The sequence below is a fragment of the Pituophis catenifer genome, unplaced genomic scaffold, assembly GCF_029215685.1.
Source record: "Pituophis catenifer annectens isolate HBS135680 unplaced genomic scaffold, rPitCat1.0.hap2 SCAF_2, whole genome shotgun sequence".
NCBI classification, from domain to species: domain Eukaryota; kingdom Metazoa; phylum Chordata; class Lepidosauria; order Squamata; family Colubridae; genus Pituophis; species Pituophis catenifer.
In genome coordinates, this window is record NW_027256882.1 from 273398894 (window position 1) to 273419490 (window position 20597).

Here is a 20597-nt window from a genome sequence, read left to right on the forward strand (position 1 = left end):
GACAAAGCTTAGCAGCCTGCCCCCTGAAAAAAAAATCCCTTTTTTTCAAGCACCCCCGACCACTGACCGTTTTCTTACCGCTCGACAACTGCAGGTAATCCTTGATTTACAACTGGTTACTTAATGATGGTTCAAAGTTATGATGGCCACACATATCTGTCCCATCGCCTGTGGTCATTTAGGCACTTGGCAACCAGCTCACCTTTATGGCTGTTTGCAGCATGCCAAGGTCACATGACCATGAGTTGCAATATTTTTGCCAGTTTCTGTCATTTACTTCCAGGTTTCTGGCAAAAAACCAGTTGGGGATAATTGATTTGCTTAATGAGACCAAGTTTGCTTAAGGACCGCATTTGCAGCTCTCCCCACTTTCTGACATTCATTTCTTTCCTCAAAAAAGTGACACTGCTTTAAGCAAACTTTTTATTCCCCAAATTAGGCAGAAAATTGCAGCCCAAGTATTTGGCAGTTTTCCCCAATCCTCATAAAAATTTCAGGAACTCCTGGGAATGCAACAAGAGTAGGGGCTTGGAGGGGCCATCTACAATTCATAGGTGCCTTCTACCTGAAATTGATCTCTACCCTCTAACCCTTCTGAAATTATTCCAGAGTAATTTGTATTACAGTTCCAACAATTTCTGTATAATTGAAATCAAGAAATGCACACGATTGTTAGCTCATTTTGAAAGAGATGCACCCATGACTCAACCATAAAACAAATTTATATAATTTTCTTCACTTTAATACTTGTTTTCAGTACACGCACCATATGCTTACGTCAGTTAGGATGACAATTGTTTAAAATAATCCAATATGCGCTTTGCATTCTTTGTATCCCAACCATGTGATCTTAAAGGTCCTTCACACACTGCAATGTATTTTGTTAACATTTTCTCTCCAATTTCCTGAAAGTCCATGATGATGTTTTCTGAACTGCCCGGGGATTCTCTATGCAGTTCCATGCCTTGATCTCCACAGTATTTCAGCCCCCAGTAACACATTTCTCCACAGTACATCATTGCCAACAGGTGGGTATCACTAAAAATACCTGCCAGAGGGGAAAGAAAACATTTGGAAGGTATCATTTGCATCAAGCAAACCCTAAGTCTGGTTAGAGTTACTTGCCCTCCCTTTCCAGTATCTAAAAAGATAAAGCCTCCTTTATGTTATCATAATGAATGTAAGGGTGGCATGTAAGACACTGAACAATGAATTCATTCTATAGGTAGTCCTCGAGTTATGACAGCAATTGGGAACAGGATCTCCATCACTAAAGGTAAAGGATTATAATGAGGACCCGGATTGTGGGGGCAATAAGCTGACTTTGTATAAAAAAGAACACCGCTTGGGGGTGGGGGTGCGAAAGCCCTACTAAGCAGGTATATACAAAAGTATGAAGGCTATTGCTTAATGCATTGTAAGCCGCCCTGAGTCTCCGGAAAAGGGCGGCATATAAATTGAACCAATAATTATTTATTTAAAGGTTCCCTTTGCACATATGTGCCAGTTGTTCCTGACTCTAGGGGGTGGTGCTCATCTCCATTTCAAAGCAAAAGAGCCAGCGCTGTCCGAAGACATATCCATGGTCATGCGGCTGGCATGACTAAATGCCAAAGGCGCACAGAACGCTGTTACCGTCCCACCAAGTTTTTCTACTTGCATTTTTTACGTGCTTTCAAACTGTTAGGTTGGCAGAAGCTGGGACACGTAACGGGAGCTCACCCCGTTATGCAGCACTAGGGATTCGAACCGCTGAACTGCCAATCTTTCGATTGACAAGCTCAGCGTTTTAGCCACTGAGCCACTGCGTCCCTCTATCACTACATGCAGTCATAAAGCACAATGTCATAGCAATGAGCTACAACTGACAAGATTGCAGCATAGAAATCAACCAACCTAATTAAATCCTTTAAATTATATTTCTCCTTATTATACTCAGCTTTCATTCTATATCAATGTGGTTGGCAAAAATCCCTTTTTGCACAAAACTGAAAACTTCCATCAAAAACCATGAAGAAAGCTATGAAAAGATGAGGGGTTTTGGAGTGGGGGAATTAATAGATAGAATGAGGGTGGATCCTGAATAAGGGCATGATGAATTAATAATTATATAATTAGTATAATAATTATATTAAGCAATAATTATTATTGAATTCCCTAGTTTATTTTACAGGGATGATATGAGAAAATGAGACCTAAAGCATCTGAAAATAATGTGCAAATAAATGCTTCCAACTTGCAAGATTTAACAGCTTTCTCTAAAATGTGTCTTTATTTCAATGTGCAGCTGAGAATCCTTTCTACTAAGAAGCATTAATATGGAACACTTACCTCCATTGACCAATATAGCTGTGCCTGTATCTCGAACTACAAATTCCTCATTTCGGTTGTCAGAACATCTAAAATCAAGCATCTTTATCAAGTAATGGATTCCTTCCTTAAGGAACTGAAGTGAAAAATAAATGGCACTTAAGATAGCCTTTTCAATACATAGTCTTCACAACAGAAAAATCTTCACGAAACACACAAATTTCCAAGCTATAAAAGTTACATTATTTACTTTCTATTTATCAGCAGACTCAAAAATAAGACTCTGTGTAAATAAGAGCAATGTACTGATGGATGCTATCAATACATAACTAAGCCAAGGGCAAGTATTTGTGTCTTACAAGAGGCTGGTTTTTTTGATACGGGTGTCCTGAACATGAAATGTTCTCTGTGCTATTTACACCTGATGCCAAATCTTGGTAGGTTTTAGCAATAAGGACTTGTTTGATCAGGCTTGAGGTAGAATTTAAGCCGCTGATATCTCATTATGTTTGCTACCTTGAATTACTGTAATAGATGGGATAAAAATCTAATAAATAAAATAAATATGATTTTAACTGTTGTAATTTTATAGGACTTCATCTGACATGTTCTGGTACTCTACTTTTACTAAAAATCAGGCTGAATTCCTCTATAAAGAACTTAAAAGTTCATACCAAAACACATCTTTGTTTATTCTAGAATAAAGTAAATATAGGAAGCAGTTTCTACTGAGGGAGATCACTGTCTTCAAAAACTATGGCACTTTCCTCGACCTGAGAATCCTTCACGTGTGAACTTTCAATTTCTAGAATTCTCTGCAATGAGAGAATGCTGGCTAGAGAAGTCTGGGAGTTGAAATCCATGTATCTGAGGAACACACAGTATTTCTTCTTCAGTCATGATCAGGCCTATACTACAAAGCAGAATTCTCAGTCTTGGGCATTTTAAGATAGGTAGATTTCAACTCCCCAAATTCCCATCCTGCATAGGGAATTCTGGGAGTTTGAGCCCACCCATCTTAAAGTGGCCAAGGTTGAGAAACACTGGTTTAAGGGAACAAGAGGGGAAATTCAATCTATGCTAAGCCATACATTTTGATTCACTGCCTTTTATTTGTACTGGAAAAATATTTAAAGAATTGTCAATTTCTCATAGTCCAAATTTCAACTGGTATCTTGTCTATGTAATTGGATCTGGAACTTATTTTGAAAAATAGGCATCATTCTTGCAGGAGGGGGCAATATTTTTATTGTGATGGAATGGGAAAATATACCTTTTTAAGTAAGTCATTCTCCTTCCTAAGCCATTCCTTTCTTCCTTTAACTGTGTGGCAAAACATGTAGATCAAAGCTCCTCTTCTCCAATAAAGGCATTCCAGCAATTCAATTCCAAGTACTTCAAGCGGCTAGGAAAAGATGCCCATCAGTGAAAAAACTTGAGCTTCATATAAACGGGAAGAACAGACACTTCAAACATGTAGCTAGAGCAAATTCCTATAAAATAGGGATCAGCATCCTTTCCAAATATTATCATGCAATTTCACCTCCTGGTAGCATTACATGGTCAAAATATTAAACAGTTACCATGTTTCCCTGAAAATAAGACCCTGTCTTATATTTTTTTGAACCCTGAAATAAGCGCTTGGCCTTATTGCCATGTGCTCAAAAGCCCAATTGGGCTTATTATCAGGGGATGTCTTATTTTGGGGGAAACGGTAGTATTAGAAATCTAAATATTTAAAAGTTCAATAAGGCCAGCCTCGTGATAGCTTGAAAAAGCTATTCTCATTTTTTGTCATCTTTCTCTTTCAAAACTGTTATTTGTAAACTAATAGGGCATAAAGTGTTACGTGGCACATGGTGCTCACAGGTATTACAACACTAATTCCAAGAATTAAAAATGTGTTTTCTACTTGATAAAATTTAAAAAAGTTAAGTGGCACACAAAAGCCAATCAGACATTAAGCTACCTTATACTGATCTGACAGAGAAACACACTGCTGGGTATGATTGCTGCAAAATATACAATATAAAGTGCAGGAATGAAAGATCATTTAAGTTTTTTTGATAATGGAAGGGCTTTATTCAATGTTAGTCATCAATGTTGATCATATTCTTGAACAGAAGGTCTATTTGAGTGATTATAGCTGACTTAATACTTACTTCTTGGAAAACACCACTTTCATTGACCAGGTTTTCTGGCTCGGAGAGTGCACCAATTAGTTCCTCAACTTTCTGCAGAGAGGATTCTTCTGGAAACTCTTCATCAACAAGTTGGTTTTCTTCAAAATATGTGATATCTAATAGCGCCTTTAAAGAGACGGAGGAGCTTAGGTTTTGTTAGATGCAGCCTGCTTACACCTTCCTAACTTGGCCAAGAAATATGGCTGCATTAAGTTAAAGGTGGATTTTAAGTTAACTTTTCTTTACATTTCAATGGTGGCACTTTCCCTTATTAGTAAGGCAGCTATTTTAAAAACTGCAAAATTGGGTTATCAGTTTGAACTGAATTCGATTTACTGAAGGGTTCACAGCTTTGCAACTAGAGATTATTTTTTTTTTTTTTGCAGATCACAAGAAGAAACCACTGTTTTCCAAGCAGAAAAGCCCATTGGCCACAATCCTGTGCTCCATTATCAAATCATTCCACTGAGATCACCTGGAACACTCTTGGGAAAGGCACCTTAGCAAATCTAAGAACAGAAAAAGAACTAACAATAGATTGCACAACATTTTGGGCTGGCATGGTATTTGACTTCTTGAGAGTTGTGCTAGGCAATGCATGCCAACAAATGGATGTGGAAAAACAGACCTTTTGGAGCAGTAAGGTCCATATGTGGCCCTAAGGAGGCATATGATCCATATTGCTGTGGCCTATTAGCCACAAGCCCCTCCAGCAGCCGAATCAGATGAGGAGGCGGCGTAGAAGTCAGGGTCAGCATCAAGGCAAACTGAGAGCTCCGAGGGGAAAGAGGGAATGATGCTGTCAGAAATAGAGACAGAGGTGGAACCTGGGTTGTCCATCAGCCCTTAGATGGAGAGTCAACAGCCCCCAGGTCTGGAGATGGCTGATGTGGAAGAGGAGGAACAGCTGATGCGCGGATGCGCAGAAGGCAGAGAAGAGGAGAACAGTGGAAATCTATGGGCTGACCCTTGGGACGGAAAAGCCACTGCTGCTAGCGAAGCCCCACCCTAGCTCTGGGGGTAAAAGACAGGGGGCGGAGATGAATAGGTGTGGCAGACAACTATTCATCTTCTGGTGGGACGGACTTATTAGCCTGCTGTGAGAGAGACAGAGAGACTTTTTGCTGGGGCTGCTGGCGCTCCTAATAAAGGGAACATTTATTTAACTACAGAGGGTTTGTTGTGTTTGGGAGCCAGGTCAGAACACATATGTGGCCCTGAGCAGACATGTAGACTTCAACTGTCGGAAATCTCCAGCCAACATGCTGGCTGGGGAATTCTGGGAGTTGAAGTCCACATATCTGAAAAGTTGCACAAAGATGCACACACTTATACAGCTTTTAAAACTTCTACAAGCATTTATCAGTTTTAATAACCTGTTTAGAACAATGTGTTATTTGCAAAATGTGTCATCTACGTAGCCACAAGTGAAAAAAATGCACTGAAAGCAGCTTTAATCAATGAAGATCTCAGAACGCATATACAATCCTAAATCATCCAGTTCACTTTCAGTGTTTTAATAACTAGTTCAAAGGTTAGACAGATTGGTCTGGTTTAATCATATTTAAACATACAATCCTGATTTTTATTCCCAGTCCCATTAATTTTAGCTCTATTCTAATTCAAAAACAACGGGGAAGATAATTCAATCAATTGGTTCAATATTCCTTTCATATTTTGTTTTGAATGTCTCCCTAACTTCCATTATCAAGTAAACATGTTTTGATTTCAATGAACCATATTCACAAGCGTGATGAAAATTCTTTAATTCATAATACCTGTGTATAAAGTTGTATAAGCCTAGAGTATGTGAAGTTGTCCCCGGATTCGTCTGAAAATTCTGCTAGGTTTTCCAGGGTAGTAGAGGCCTGAATTAAGAAAGCATCTATCGAAAGAAGACATTTGATATTTTAATAAAACAGAGCAAAATTATCTATGCAATCAAAACTCAGTTATACTATTTTTCAAGAGCAAAGCATGATAGCAAAATATTCATATTATCTGAGTCTATATTGAAGGCCAGAAAATACAAGCTCAATGTATACCTACTTACAAAAAAAGCTCTACTTTAAAATCCTGGGGCTTACAAAGTAGCTGTAGCTTACAGTCAGTAAGCTACAAATTACAATGGCTCTATATTAACTGAAAGAATTAAGAATACACAAATTCCTGGGTATTATTACCGGGGAAGTGTAACTAAGAAAAACTACTACTTTCATATCCTGTTTGTGGGGTTTCCAGAGGTAACCAATAATGAGACCAAAGTTACTTTTCCAGTGTTATGAACCTAGGCAAGGTCAAATCAGTGAACAGAACTGGAATTGTAATGAATTCCAGAAACAAGGCATTCCAGCAATCTGGAACCAATGCCAATATGGGATGAAGTGAAGCCTGGCTTTCCACAGACTCTAGGAGAGAATTACAGTGCCATAAAAGTAAGACAATGGAACCAAGTTCCAAGGTGGAATATGGAATATGGAATAATTTAACTAAATATTAATAAATGTTTTAAGGAGTGCTCCCTATGGAGGTCACTATCTACTCTCAAGGGTCAATGGGATTATCCATTGTTATGATCATTGTCCAAAGTATTATTAGTTAAAAATCAGTAGTTTTCATTTATTAAAGTATTTTCATATAATACATTTTAGAGGTTGATAAACAATCTGAAATTTCACGAAGAGATGGATGATTTGAAGAGTTTGGGGATACTGGCTTTAAGCAAATATTTACCAAGCACAAGATGCAAGTAGAGGGGGTCTTTGGGCAATCACCACTCATTAGTTACTGTAGTCATGTGATCGTGATTTGCAACTTCCTTGCCAGCTTCTCATAAACAAAGTGGGAAGCTGGAAAAAGTCAAAAGCTGTGGTCATTTGAGATCCTTGTTTAATATTCACAGTCACTTTATGACCACACACTTAGCCACAGAAATTCTGGCCCCTAGTTAAGCAAGGATTATATGTAGGTACATAAGAATAGTTTCAGTGTTGTCCCTGTAGTTAGGCTTCTAAAGGAAGTTGGAGTAGCTAGAAGTAGTTGAAGTTATGATTTGACATTTAGGCAGTAGATTTAGTTGGTGAAGCCTAGCAACTGGGTCCTTTTAAACATTGTCTTTTTATAATTCAGAATTATAATTTTATGATCCTATATTTTCTTTTCACTTGATTATAAATACATTCTGTTTCCTGGGTATAAGAGTCTTACCCACAGATTCCAATACATGTTTGACTTGCTTTAACAAACCCATCATAAAGTGTTTGAGGTTGAAGTACTCAAGGGCCTGCTTGGGTAGACTAAACAAGCCTCATCTTAAAAAGGGAGAAAAAACTTTTAAGTTACAAATGGAATAGAACAGGAATTCCTTCTTACAGAGTTTACTCCCCCAGTGGCTGCTCAGCCAAACTGCAGGGCTATCAAATCACAGAGCTGCTGAGACCACACAACAGTGTATACTGAAGTACACATTGCTTTACAATATTTGTTGTTTTGTCATTCAAATGTATCCAGTTTCTGTGGCTTGCAACACAGGAACTATAGCTAAGTATGTTATACAAGATCAAGTCTTTCCAAACCATCCAATAAACTACAGGTAGTCCTTGACTTACAACAGCAATTGAGCTCAAAATTTATGTTAAACCCCATTTTACGACCTTTTTTACCACCGTTGTTAAGTGAATCATTGCAACTGTTAAGTTTGTAACACTGTTAAGTGAATCTGGATTCCCCATTGACTTTGATTGTGACAAAGTCGCAAAAGACGATTGCATGACCCCAGAACACTGCAACCGTCATAAATACAAGCCAGTTGCCAAGCATCCAAATTTTGATCATGTGATCATTGGGAATACGGCAATGGTCCTAAGTGTGAAAAAACTATCACAAGTCACTTTTTTTTCAGTGCTGTTGTAACTTTGAATGGTCACTAAATGAACTGTTGTAAGCCGAGGACTACCTATATGCTTTAAGCATATGATCTGTAGATGATATCATCATCATTCCTTGGAGTTCTGCTTAAACCCACCCAGGTGATTACAAGGATGTATTTGTATAGTTTTCTTGTAGTCTGTAAATCGAGGACTACCTGTACAGTTAAGCATATGGAAAGTTTAGCCAAACAACGTATGAACCAGGCTTTTGAAGGGAGAAAACTCTGCACCATTCTTCCAAGACTGGCATATCCTGGTTATGGGGTTTCCAAGAGATAAACAGTAACAGTTGGAAGGGACCTTGGAGATCACCTAGCTAGTCCAATCCCCTGTTCATGCAGACCTGTACTAGGGATTCGAACTGCTGACCTTTCTGACTGACAAGCTTAGTGTCTTAGCCACTGAGCCACCTAGTAAGTTTATATATCTGTATATATATATATATATATATATATATATATATAAAACTATAAGTATAACTATATAACTATATAACTATAACTATGACTATATATATATATATATATATATATATATATATATATATATATATATATATATATATATATATATATATAAAGAAAGTGTTTTTCTATCGAGACACCTGGTCTACCCCAACATGTGGGAGTAGTACAATATAAAATGTAAATAAATAAATATTATATATATATGTTTTCTGAGGTTTTCACGGGTGTTTGTATGTAGGTCTTTGGTTATTCGGGTTTTCTCCCGCGTAAAATGATTGGCCAAGAAATCTCCAATTTTACGCGGGAGAAAACCCGAATAACCAAAGACCTACATATCTCTATATCTATCTATCTATCTATCTATCTATCTATCTATCTATCTATCTATCTATTAATTATACCAAATTTATATTTTGCTGATAAAGAAATAAAGGGAGACTAATATAGATCTATTTCAAGCTTTTTAGCTTTCATCAGCTAGCCATACCCTTACTCGGATTCGAACTTGGGCTTCCTGCATATTAGGCAGTTGAATTAACCTTCTGAGCCACAAGTTCTCCCCCCTTCATAGAAAAACACTATATTATATATATATATATATATATATATATATATATATATATATACACACACACACACACACACACACACACACACACACACATTACATACATACATACATACATACATACATACATACATACATATATATCACTGTAACAATATATATTTATATAACAATAAAGACAACACTGGAAAAGTGACTGGTGTGAACCAGGCAAGATTCAATTCCCTAATCACACCACGGCATTCCAGCTCTTTCAAAAAGAGCACCTCGTGAAGAAAACACCCTCTACTTCACCCTCCGTATCCAGCCTGCTCTACTCCAAGGGGAAAAGAGACCACGGGATGCGAAGGTTTGGCGTGCCGTGGAAGCGGCCAGCCAGACTTTGCGGCAACAAGGAGAACCGTATCAGGGCACATCCGGGAGCCGCGCCGTCCCTTCTTACCGCCAAACTCTCCGCCTTCTCGCCAACGGTTCAGCCTCTCCGTTAACTCGGCGAGCCGCCGCTGCAGAAGACCGGCAAAGGCAGCTTCGGCCATAAGGAAAAACCGGGGCCGGGCTTAGCTTCAGTTACACACATCACGTGACTCACCTCCCCAGCCGCAGCCACGTGACCCCCACCCTCTGTCACGTGGGAGGCTCGCGCCCAAGGTTTCTCTTGTTAAAGTTTGGCGACGCGACGTGGTTTTTTTTTTTTTTTTTTTTTTTTAGAAGAGGCGTTGGTTGCTAGAGATAGGAAACCTGTAGAGGTGCCATTCCTTTCGTATTTTGCTCTTTGCTCTTGTAAAGCGAACAAAAGTCACGTGGGGAAAAGCAGCCATAAAGAGGTCAGTGGGGCAAAACCAGTTTTATATTTTGTCCAGAAATTTCACGCGCGGGGATCGATTTCTGAACACAGAGACACCTTACCTCTCCTTTATGGAAGAAAGAAGGGAAAACTGACTTTGAAATGGTTTCTGTTTCTCATTTTAAAATCACAATGACACAATAATGAGATTGTGTAAGAAGCGCCCCCCCCAAACATGTTTTTATACATCTTAATGTAGATCCTTTTTGGGTTTTCGCCCCCCCCAATGAAACTTTCACAGAGGTCAATCAAATAACATTTTTGAATGATTGCAAGGCTTGCATCATGTGGACCCCCATGGTGGAATTGGAAAACAAAAAATTGGAAGAAAAAGTCCCTGCTTCTTCAAGACTATATATGTTTCACTGAGTTCACTTAAATTTTCTTCTGAGAAAAAATGTATAAACTTGTAGTCTCAATATAAATGGGGAAAGGGATTTCTGGGGGTCATTTTGAATAGAGAATTTGATGCTGAGAGTTCAAATAAGTCTCAGGATCCCCAGGAACCATTTAATACAGAATTATAATAAAGTATAATTATATCAGTGTAATATTTTATTTATTTTATTTATTTGTCAAGCATGTATAAGGGAACAGATATAAGTATAAACATGATTATGAATACAGGAAATGGATACTAAAAAATGGGGACAGTAGGACAGGGACGGTAGGCATGTTGGTGCACTTATGCACGCCCCTTACAGACCTCTTAGGAATGAGGTGAGGTCAACAGTAGACAGTCTAAGGTTAAAATTTTGGGGGTTGGGGAAGAAACTACAGAGTCAGGTAGTGCATTCCAGGCATTGACCACTCTGTTGCTGAAGTCTTATTTTCTGCAATCGAGTTTGGAGCGGTTTACCTTAAGTTTGTATCTATTGTGTGCTCATGTATTATTGCGGTTGAAGCTGAAGTAATAATTGACAGGTAAGACATTGTAGCAGATAATTTTGTGTACTACATTTAGGTCATACCTAAAGCGGTGTAGTTCTAAGTTGTCTAAGCCCAAAATTTCAAGCCTGGTGGCATAAGATATTCTGTTGTGAGCAGACGAGGACTCTTCTCGTGAAATACCTCTGGACTCGCTCAATTGTATTAATGTACGGTATGCAGTGCGGGTTGCAGACAGATGAGCCGTATTCAAGAATTGGTCTAGCAAAGGTTTTGTATGCCCTAGTTTGCAGTACAATATTACTGGAGAAGAAGCTTCGCAAGATTAGGTTAACAACTCTTAATGCCTTTTTGGCAATGCTGTTAAAGTAAGCTCTGGTTAAGTTAACAGTTAAGGAAAGTCTTGATACTGGCTTAGCATGTGTTTTATCTCAGCATTTTTTTTAACTAATAAAATAACTGGATGACAGTTTTGAATTCTTTTTCAGTTATTTGGTCTCTGTGTTATTTAACCTCAGTTGAGAATAACATTGAAGTACATTGTAGGATTATTGTAAACCATTATCTCAGCCTCTGCTTGCTCTTAGCTTACTGTAACTCACAGCGGTTTGCACAGGCAAAGAGGAGAGCAAATTCTGAGATGACTGCAAATGGGCCTATTTGGAGGTCAAAAAAGTCAAAGGGTGGCTTGAGTCTGATGGTGACTTTTAACATGGTATGTAGTTAATGTCCAGTCTTTCAAAAACTGGAAAAGCGTTCTACTGGATAGTACAGGTATTTCTTGACTTATGTCCGCCAATTGGGACCAGATTTCTGGTTGTAATCATTACAATTGTAATATGAGGCACCCACATGACTGGACTCATTTTACCACTTTTGCAGCAGTTAAGAAATGTCGGGTCATAAGTGTGAAGCCATTCTTTTAAATGGATGGTTTTTGCTGGAAGCCAGCAAAAACGTTACAAATTGTGGTGATATTACTGCAGGATGCTGCAACTGATCACAAAGGTGAGCCAGTTACTATGCACCTGAAATATAGTCACATGACGTATGTGTTTGCACGTGTTTACTATGGTCAGAAATGCTTTAATAAAAGCATTAGTGTAAAGCACCCCTTTTGGCCCCACTGTAATTTTGAATGGTCATTAAGTGACCAGACATAAATTGAAGATTAACAGCAAAATTATAAATGACCTATTGGTAATACTAATAAAAGTTTGCTTAAGTCAGAATACCTCTGATGAAAGTTATTATTTGTTAGATAGATTGTAGAATCTATCATTTTTGCTGAATTATACAGCTGATGAAAGAATAAAATTTTTCATCAGGGTGGTTCACAGAAGTACCTTTATTATTTTAGAGCAGGGGTGTTCAAATTCAATTTCACTAGCATTAGCATTGTGTTTGACCTTGGGGGGCCGGGGTAGGCGTGGCCAGGGTGGGCATGGCCAGCTCCACATCACTTGTGTCGGGGCTGCCTGTGGTGATCCCAAGCTCCATTTTCAGCTGCGACAGCCTCCTGCAATCCTCTGCCAGCGAAAATGGAGCTTGGGAATGCTGCCTGCAGCCTTCATGAGTTCCATTTTCGGCTGTGATGGCCTCCTGCAACTCTCTGCCAACAAAAAGAGCTCGAGAAGACTGCATGCAGCCCTCCCAAATTCCATTTTCACCGGCAGAGGTACTGCAGGCCGATCTTTTGCTGTTTCCAGAGCAGCTCCATGGGCCAGATCTAAGCACCCCAAGGGCCGGATCCGGCCACTGGGCCTTGAGTTTGACACCCCTGTTTTAGAGGGTTCAGTACTGCTAGAGTTGAAAGCATCTCCCTTAATTCACTCTATAGAGGAACTTGAAAGCTATGGAATAAGCCCAGTGTTTCTTTTTAAACTAGGTTTGTGCTCATTTAAAAAATGCCTCAGATCTCCCCTGAACACAATTCTGCCCAAGTCTAAAAAATGCCACTGCTTTAAAAATTACACTAGATTTAATAAGCATATTTTTTCAGTTATATGTGGACATTTCTAAAAAAGTTGGACTTGCGTGTGTGTGTGTGTTTAGTGAGTCTGGGAAGCTTACAGTATTAAAATGCTCAAACCCATCAAAAATAACTCAAAGTGCCTAAGGATAAATAAATAATAACTCTACTTACCAATATCAAAATGAAATAAAACAGTTCTTTTACCCACTTGACCCAAACACCAAGGTAAACAGCCAAAAAAATGGATATAAAATATCTCATAATGAGTTTATAATTATTTCACTTTAATTTGTTAAAGTTCAAACAAATTAACACATTTATTTGTACAAGAAAACGTGATGGAGAATGCTGATTTTTATAGAGAAGAAAATATCAAGCAAACAGAGCTAGCAAATAATAGAATAGGACGTCTGGGCTGCAAAAATCTAGATGACCATTAGATGGCAGCAAAGAGATACAGAAACAAGCTTTTGCTGCCATCTAATGGCTCCTTGGATTTTCAATGTCCTTATGTGACAGCTCTAATAAAGAGCCAGCAGGATTAAAGTCTGTGTAATAAAGTCTGGAATTTAAAGCCCTGGTTTCAAGCTGTGATTTTAAGAGTTCTACTGGGTGATCTCTTGCTGCCTTTCCAGGTTTGGCTACAGTCTTGCTTTCTTCCCAGATGTTGCCACATAGGCTCGCTTCCTCCTCGGATATGCTACCAAAAGCCATTCACGGCCTATAGCTTGCCTTCCCACCATTCCAGTACTATGGTGTTCAGCTCTTTAGGGCAGCAAGGACAGAATGACGGCAGACAAAGCTGACCAGGGATCAGATCGGAAGTGTGCTTGAAATGCCAATAAGTGCCCCTCTGAATCCACCCAACTCTGGCCACCAAATTTTACTGCCACTGTAAACTAATAGGAAAATGCAACAGATTTTACACATGTTGCAGTTGCGGCCATCCCAAGCTCCATTTTCACTGGCAGAGGCACCACAGGCCAGTCCTTCGCTGTTTCCAGGGCGGCCCCGCGGGCCACATCTAAGCACCTCGCGGGCCGGATCCAGGCCCCGGGCCTTGAGTTTGGCACCCCTGGTCTAGATAATGGTTTCATCATGGTTAGGTGCAAATAAGGAAAACCTTGATAAGAAAACCCAAGTTTATAAAATTATGTATGGAAAAGTCTAGGGTTTTTTTGGAACAAACCAAATGAGTTGATAAGAGGATAGGACAAATGTTCTATACACATTTGTGGCCTTTCCTGGATCAGAATACCGTGCACTCAGTTGTTCAGTTCCCTAGTCAGCTCACAGCTGGACTATTGTAATAGTAATAGCACTTAGACCAGGGGTGGGCAATTGTGGCCCTTTTACAACCTGTGAACTTCAACTCCCAGAATTCCTGAGCCAGCCATGTTAGCTCAGGAATTCTGGGAATTGAAGCCCACAGGTCATAAAAGAGCCATAGTTGCCCACCTCTGGATTACAAAGTCATCATATTTCCCCCAACAATCTGGGTCCTCTGCAATGCACTCTATATGGGAAGGCACAGAGCAGATTGCGGGCTTGCAGACTGGTAACGTGCTTTGCTGGGAATCTGTTCTTTACTGTTGAGACTGTGGTGTGGAATAGATGCATACATCAGAATCCCAGTGGTGACTGGAAAAGGGAAAAGATTGGGTTGAGGATGTAATCAAGGCAGTGAGAAGTGTTGGACTGGGAGAGGCAGAAAGGGAAGACAATAGTGGGAAATGCAAGAGGAATTGCTGAGAGGCAAAGAACATTAATCTTCACACACTTCACATACAACTTCACACACCACTGTGTTTCACTTGTCACATAAACCCCTCTGGATTTCGTCCCTCTGTGAGAGAGATGGATGGTTTCTAAATACACAAAATAAAATTTTGCATCATCTGAAATCCAAAGCAAAGTAGAACATTCCCGGTTTCTGCCAAATTGCAGGCAATTCAAGGTGTCTGGGCTTAGTTCTTGAATGTAATGATTTATTATAGATTCTAAACAACTATTTTCTGTGCTAAAGGAGAATATTTGTAGCTCAGTGTTGAAATAAGAGATCCTTGGTGCTCTCTGAGCTTGGTTGTTTTCTTGCAGGCATTTCATTACCCCAACTAGGTAACATCCTAATAGGTAACATGACCAAGGGCCCCTCAACTATTTTCTCTTTTGTGTAGAAACTTAGCAACAGCAAATTACAACAAAGCTGAAAATAAAACGCGAAGCCAGTTTAGCCTGTTTCTCTGCCTTTAATAGGGGTTTAAGTTGTAGAAAAGGGAGAGCTTCACAGGGTGCGAAACTAAAATGGAAGTTTTATGCAGGGATTCTACTTCTAACCCCAACTCCATTCAGTTTCAGTGGTTTTTAGTCTGAGTCACTGCTCTGCACTCTTAAAGGTGTATTTGTTTATTCGCACTGCAAAAATGTAAACATGGTTACTTCCAAGTGATCTGCTCCATTTTATCTTACACTCCGAGTCTATCCAAGATAGCCAAGAAACAAACTTTCTGGGCTGTCTGTACTAGTTTCCAATGTATTCTTTCCTGGGAGTAAGCTCCATTCAGCCCACTCAGGTTTACCTTACTTACTTTACTGTAAATCCCTCCATCTCCGGCCTGGAGGCTTTTTTTCCTCTAATGATTCGCTCAACTCCCTATAAACCACGGGCCCTTCTCGGGCAGTTTTGGAAAGGGTTAAAGGAAAACGTCAGGGCCGAGCCCCTAACCCTCCCCCGGCTTCTACGGAGATCGGCAGCTCAGCCTTTGCCAGCTGGGCGCGGTTTCTTTCCAGCAGCATCGCATAAAGGGGGTTGGGCATCCGCCGCCTTCTTCTTCTTCTGCTCTTCAAGGCCGCCGCCTCCACCGCCGCTCGCCCAACTCCTTCCTCCTCGCTCTGCACGCCGCACAAGCCCGAAGATGGCGGCTCACCATCTCCTCGCCCGCTTGCACCGCTGCCTCTTGCCCGCCGCTTCCCGATGGGGGTCGGGGCACAGGACGGCGCAGCTGGCTCTCGGGGCGCAAGCCAAGGTAAAGCGGCCACGAGGTTTGAGGGTCCCCCGCGGGGTGGGGTAGGGGAATAGGCTTACGGGCTTGCAGCAGCGTTTTGCATTTGGCCGAACCTGACCCGCTGTTGGTAGATTCGGGCATCCTTCGCCAGGTTCATGGCAAGTGGGGCCGGGTGGCTTCTCCCGGGTTGGTGGCCGAGGGCGCGCGGGAACGCAGCCATCCCTTTGGAGATCCTTTTCCCTAACCGGTCTCTTTAAGAGCGACTTGATCCGCCGCAATTGGCCGGGGGTCAAGTTCAGCTGCGCGCCTGGATGAACCTGAGCCTGGTCTTGGCGGGGTCAAGCCGTTCTCGCAGGCAGGAGAGCCGGTCAGACCACTTGCTGTCGCGTCTCGTCCTTCTCGCGTTTCTTTGCGCCCTTCTTGGCTGTGGCGCGGACTCACCCTCCCCGCGACAACTAGTTGGGCCTGTTTCGTTGGCTCCCACCAGGATCGAGTCTAGCCCCAGGGCTCTTTCCGTTCCCCGCCACCCCCTCGTGCAAGGAAAATATTTCACCCCAGCCAGGGCAGGAAAGGTGACCTCCGATCTGCTGCAGAATGAATGACGCGCCCGCATCCTTTCTTCTGCCGGCTGGCTGGAGAGGTCAGCGCATTACGGGCGGCGCGCGTCCTTGGACGTGGTTGCAGAAAAAAGGGGACTGTGTCGCCGACCTGACCTTGAGGAAGAGAAAAGGAGCGTTTCAGCTCTGTTTCCGCAACTGGGTACTTCATTTACTTCAAACGGAGGAAGGGGGCGATCCAGTGGTAGGCCCGATCCTCTAGAGGAGGCTTTAATGGATCTCTTTGAAGATCCATTAACGGTGGCTGAACGGAACGGTGGCTTCTTACAGCTCGATTCTGCGCATGGCTTACTTGGAAATAAAGCTTGCTTCTTTTAAACAGCATTTCCTCTGTGAGGCCTTATCTGTCTGGAAAATGAAAGTTTTTTTAAAAAACATACACATGCATCTCTCCTCGCAGGAATATTAATTGGAGGACTTTTATTAAAGCTGTGTTTTGTGACAGCTTCCTCCCGACTTTGGCAGTGTTTTCCAAACTTGGCAACTTTTAAGATGGGGGAATTTCAAGTCCCAGAATGGTGGCTGGGGAATTCTGGTAATTGAAGTCCTCTTAAATGTGCCAGGTTTGTAAAACACTGGGTTGCCATATCTGAGCTGCAACAATTTGGTTGATCACAGAATAAAGGCAACTAAATTGTTGTTGGACAGTGTATCTCATCAATGGAGTTAGCCTCTAAATCAGAGTGGGTTAAGAATTGCAGCTACTACTGGTTCCTGGCACCTACTGATCTGAAAAGGGGTGTTGTGGAATGAAAGGACGAAGCAACATTCCTGGGTTAGCCAGAGACAGTTTTATTGCGCAAGGTTCAGAGCCAGTTTTGTACTTGGAGCTTTGAACAAGGAAAGAACTCTGATACAACGGTTTTATACATTTCTAAGACAAAGGATTCAGTGAGATCATACATTTTCCATATATGGTTAATATGAGATCATACATCCGATTTTCCCTATATGGTTACATACATTGGATAATATGTTCATCTAATTACTTAAAGCATTAATCTTAGTTTATAAAATTATCTTAGCACACAACTTTTCTTAAGTGCTCGGAGTTGCTAATGGGAGATTTACTGCTGTCCTTGGGTAAATTTATTGGATTAAGTAACTCTTTGTAACATATAGGTCTTTGTGTCATTCACAGTGAGGTCACTCAGATGTTTTCCATATGGCTGTCCTTTCCGTGACATCTATGTCTCAAGATATATTACCACTTAATGAGGTTTAACTGTTTGTTAATGTAATTTCCAACAAGCACTTTCCTCTCTTATAATAATGTGAATAGAGAGGGTCCCCCAGAGCCCATATATCTGACTCTGTATGATTCCTTTCTTTTATTCACATTATTTCTTTTATCTACATTAGGGGTAGTAATAAATGTTCCAGTTCAGCTGGAAATTCCAGGAAGAAATACAGATAGTCCTTGACTTATGATCAGATGTTTAGCCACCATTCGAAGTTACAACAGACCCCGCCCTCAGAAGTTATGATCCAATTTTGAAGTTTTGATCCCCTCCCTGCAGTCACATGACTGCATTTTGGGCACTTGGCAACCTGCCCGCATTTATGGCTATTTGCAGTGCTCCCCTGATCAGGTGGCCATAATTTACAATGTTTTTGCCAGAAACAGGAAGTTCTGTAACTGATCACCACAAAAGTTATAAAATGCATCAGGTGATGTAACCTGCTTGACTACCATCATGACTTTTGATTGTAATTGTCAGGCTCATTTATAGTTGTAAGTTGAGGACTTATCTATAGTTACCTTAGTTGGCTGGGATAATGTAGCTTACAGCAAAGTTCCCTGATGGTGAGGATAAAAATGATGAAAGCCATACAAGTATTAAAACATTTGTAGAGAGTCAAGAGTCGGAGCTACTGTTAGACAACTGTCTGTCCAAGATAGAGTTGGAAATAACTCTGCCACAAGAGTAATGATTTCCTCTTTCGATTTAAATATTTAAAAGCCTATATATCAGTCTTCTTAAGCCTGCTGTCTTCCAAATATGTTGGGACTGCAATTCCCCTGGACCATCCTAACTTGTATTTCTTGGAGCTTATTCCTTACATCCTGAAGGCCATTGTAAAGTAAAGCTTTCTTCAAGAACTGACTGTCTTCTCAACATTTGAGGAGAAGCACAGGATAAAATGTATTCTATTATTGGGTTTATACCCCTGCCTTTCATTCAGAAACCTAAGGTGGCATATATAGCAGTCCTTGTATTTTTCCTACAGCAACAAGCAGCTGGGAATTTGGGGCTGAGAGCCCCAAGATTCAATGAGGTTTATTTCCTTCTTGCAGCCTTAATAAAGTCACAAAAGTTATCATGACAGATGATAATTTTACTACTCCTAGAACAGGGAAGTCCAACCTTGGACAACTTTAAGACTTGTGGATTTCAACTCCCAGAATTCCCCAGCCAGCCATGAATTCTGGGAGTTGAAGCCCACAAGTCTTAAAGTTGCCAAGGTTGGACACCCTGTCCTAGAATGATGATTCTCAACCTGTGATCCATTTTGGACATATTCTGTAAGTTAGCCCATTTGCCCTTGGTTGAAACATTGTTGGCCAGTGATGCACTGTTTTGCCCAGTTAAAGGTTATGGGAATAAGAGTTTTAATAGTATATAAATGGATAGCTAATGTAGCGATGGGTTAATCATAAAAGGCTCTTTGAGTCAGCTGGCACCATCTGATTAGTTGAAAAAACTGCTCTTGTCAATAAAAGGTGATGAACTGGTTGCTTGGCTGTTTTGTTACTCCAATATTAGTGAAACACAGCATGTGCCATGTGATTTTCCATGCCAGGGAGAACAAACTGTGTGAGCTGCTTCTTTCGGTTTCAAGAACTTTGTGGCCTGCGTCATGCTGCCAGGCATACTTTATTAAGTACTTTATTTTTTTATTTATAGAACGTATATGGCTGCCTCCTTTACACACAATAATCCTATGTAACTGACAACAGGCGAAACTGAGTGACTGACATGCCTTGTTTACATAAATAAGATTAAAAAGTACAGAATCTAAAATACCAATAACAAAGTAATACAAAACAGTGCCAGCGATAATAAAACACTGCATTCATTCATGAAAATCCACATTTTTCGTGCCCCCTTTTAGTGACAATTATGTTGGTATTGCTTGGAGGTTGTCGATATCGTTCTTTCTGATTACAAAAGAGTAATAGTTTGATAGGAAGATTCATTTCTGCAGTTCCTAACTTTTGGCAACTTGTGCCCTCAGTTGATAATTTCTGGACAGAATGATTGTGAGAATACTGTATGATTCTAAAACAAGTCACACAGTTGAATCCTAATTTGGAATTAAAATTCATTTATTTTTTTTGGAATTATTTTGCTGCTTGGTACTTATGTTATTGGAAGAAACTGATTCGCAATCAGGACCTGTTGAACTGGAGCATTAGACTAAATTAGTTGTTTTGATTTGTCAATGGCAAGCATTATAAATAGGTTCACCTTGGTTCTTGTTATGTTTAGGAATTGCTTAAGATAATAATCACTGTTTATATATGAAGTTGTGTTTTCTTAAGAATAGGGCCATGCATAGACAAAAATGTTGCAGATGTTTTTTCAGCTTGTAAGAAGATCCTCATTTTTTATGGGTTTTTTGTTAAGTCAAGAGTATTATTATTTGTAATTCTTCTATTTTTCTACCTATGCAGTACCCTTTTTTTCTGAATAATTAAAGAGTAGTTGTTCAGTAATCCTAAAGTTGTTACTATTTGTCTTAAATATTCAGGTGATTTTAAGAGCTAGCCATTATGCACTAGATTTTTGTATGTCTTTTTCATATT

The 20597-nt window shown here is 40.2% G+C and overlaps 2 protein-coding genes across 2 annotated transcripts in view; one reads left to right on the forward strand and one right to left on the reverse strand.

The window, feature by feature from the left end:
* Positions 1-739: 739 nt before the first annotated feature.
* Positions 740-10023, reverse strand: RIMOC1 (RAB7A interacting MON1-CCZ1 complex subunit 1). Its single transcript, XM_070935914.1, has 6 exons — positions 9900-10023; positions 6272-6378; positions 4473-4619; positions 3584-3715; positions 2332-2446; positions 740-1048 (listed from the first exon to the last, which is right to left on the reverse strand). The coding sequence occupies exons 1-6, from the start codon at positions 9991-9993 to the stop codon at positions 783-785; spliced, it is 861 nt and encodes a 286-aa protein (XP_070792015.1). The 5' UTR covers positions 9994-10023; the 3' UTR covers positions 740-782.
* A 5983-nt stretch (positions 10024-16006) lies between these two features.
* OXCT1 (3-oxoacid CoA-transferase 1) overlaps positions 16007-20597 on the forward strand; it is a 67351-nt gene continuing 62760 nt past the window's right edge. Inside the window, exon 1 of the mRNA XM_070938894.1 lies at positions 16007-16190. Coding sequence (XP_070794995.1) covers positions 16080-16190 — 111 coding nt within the window. The 5' untranslated portion in view covers positions 16007-16079. The remainder of the gene's footprint in view (positions 16191-20597) is intronic.

Bases quoted from the DNA above. Each gene is read 5' to 3' on its own strand.
- RIMOC1 (XM_070935914.1), bottom strand. From the start codon at position 9,993: ATGGCCGAAGCTGCCTTTGCCGGTCTTCTGCAGCGGCGGCTCGCCGAG. The intron at 4,620-6,271 runs GTATTATGAATT...GTCTCTTTAAAG, and splicing joins TTATACAACTTTATACACAG to GCGCTATTAGATATCACATA. The intron at 3,716-4,472 runs GTAAGTATTAAG...ATCTTTTCCTAG, and splicing joins AAAGTGGTGTTTTCCAAGAA to CCGCTTGAAGTACTTGGAAT.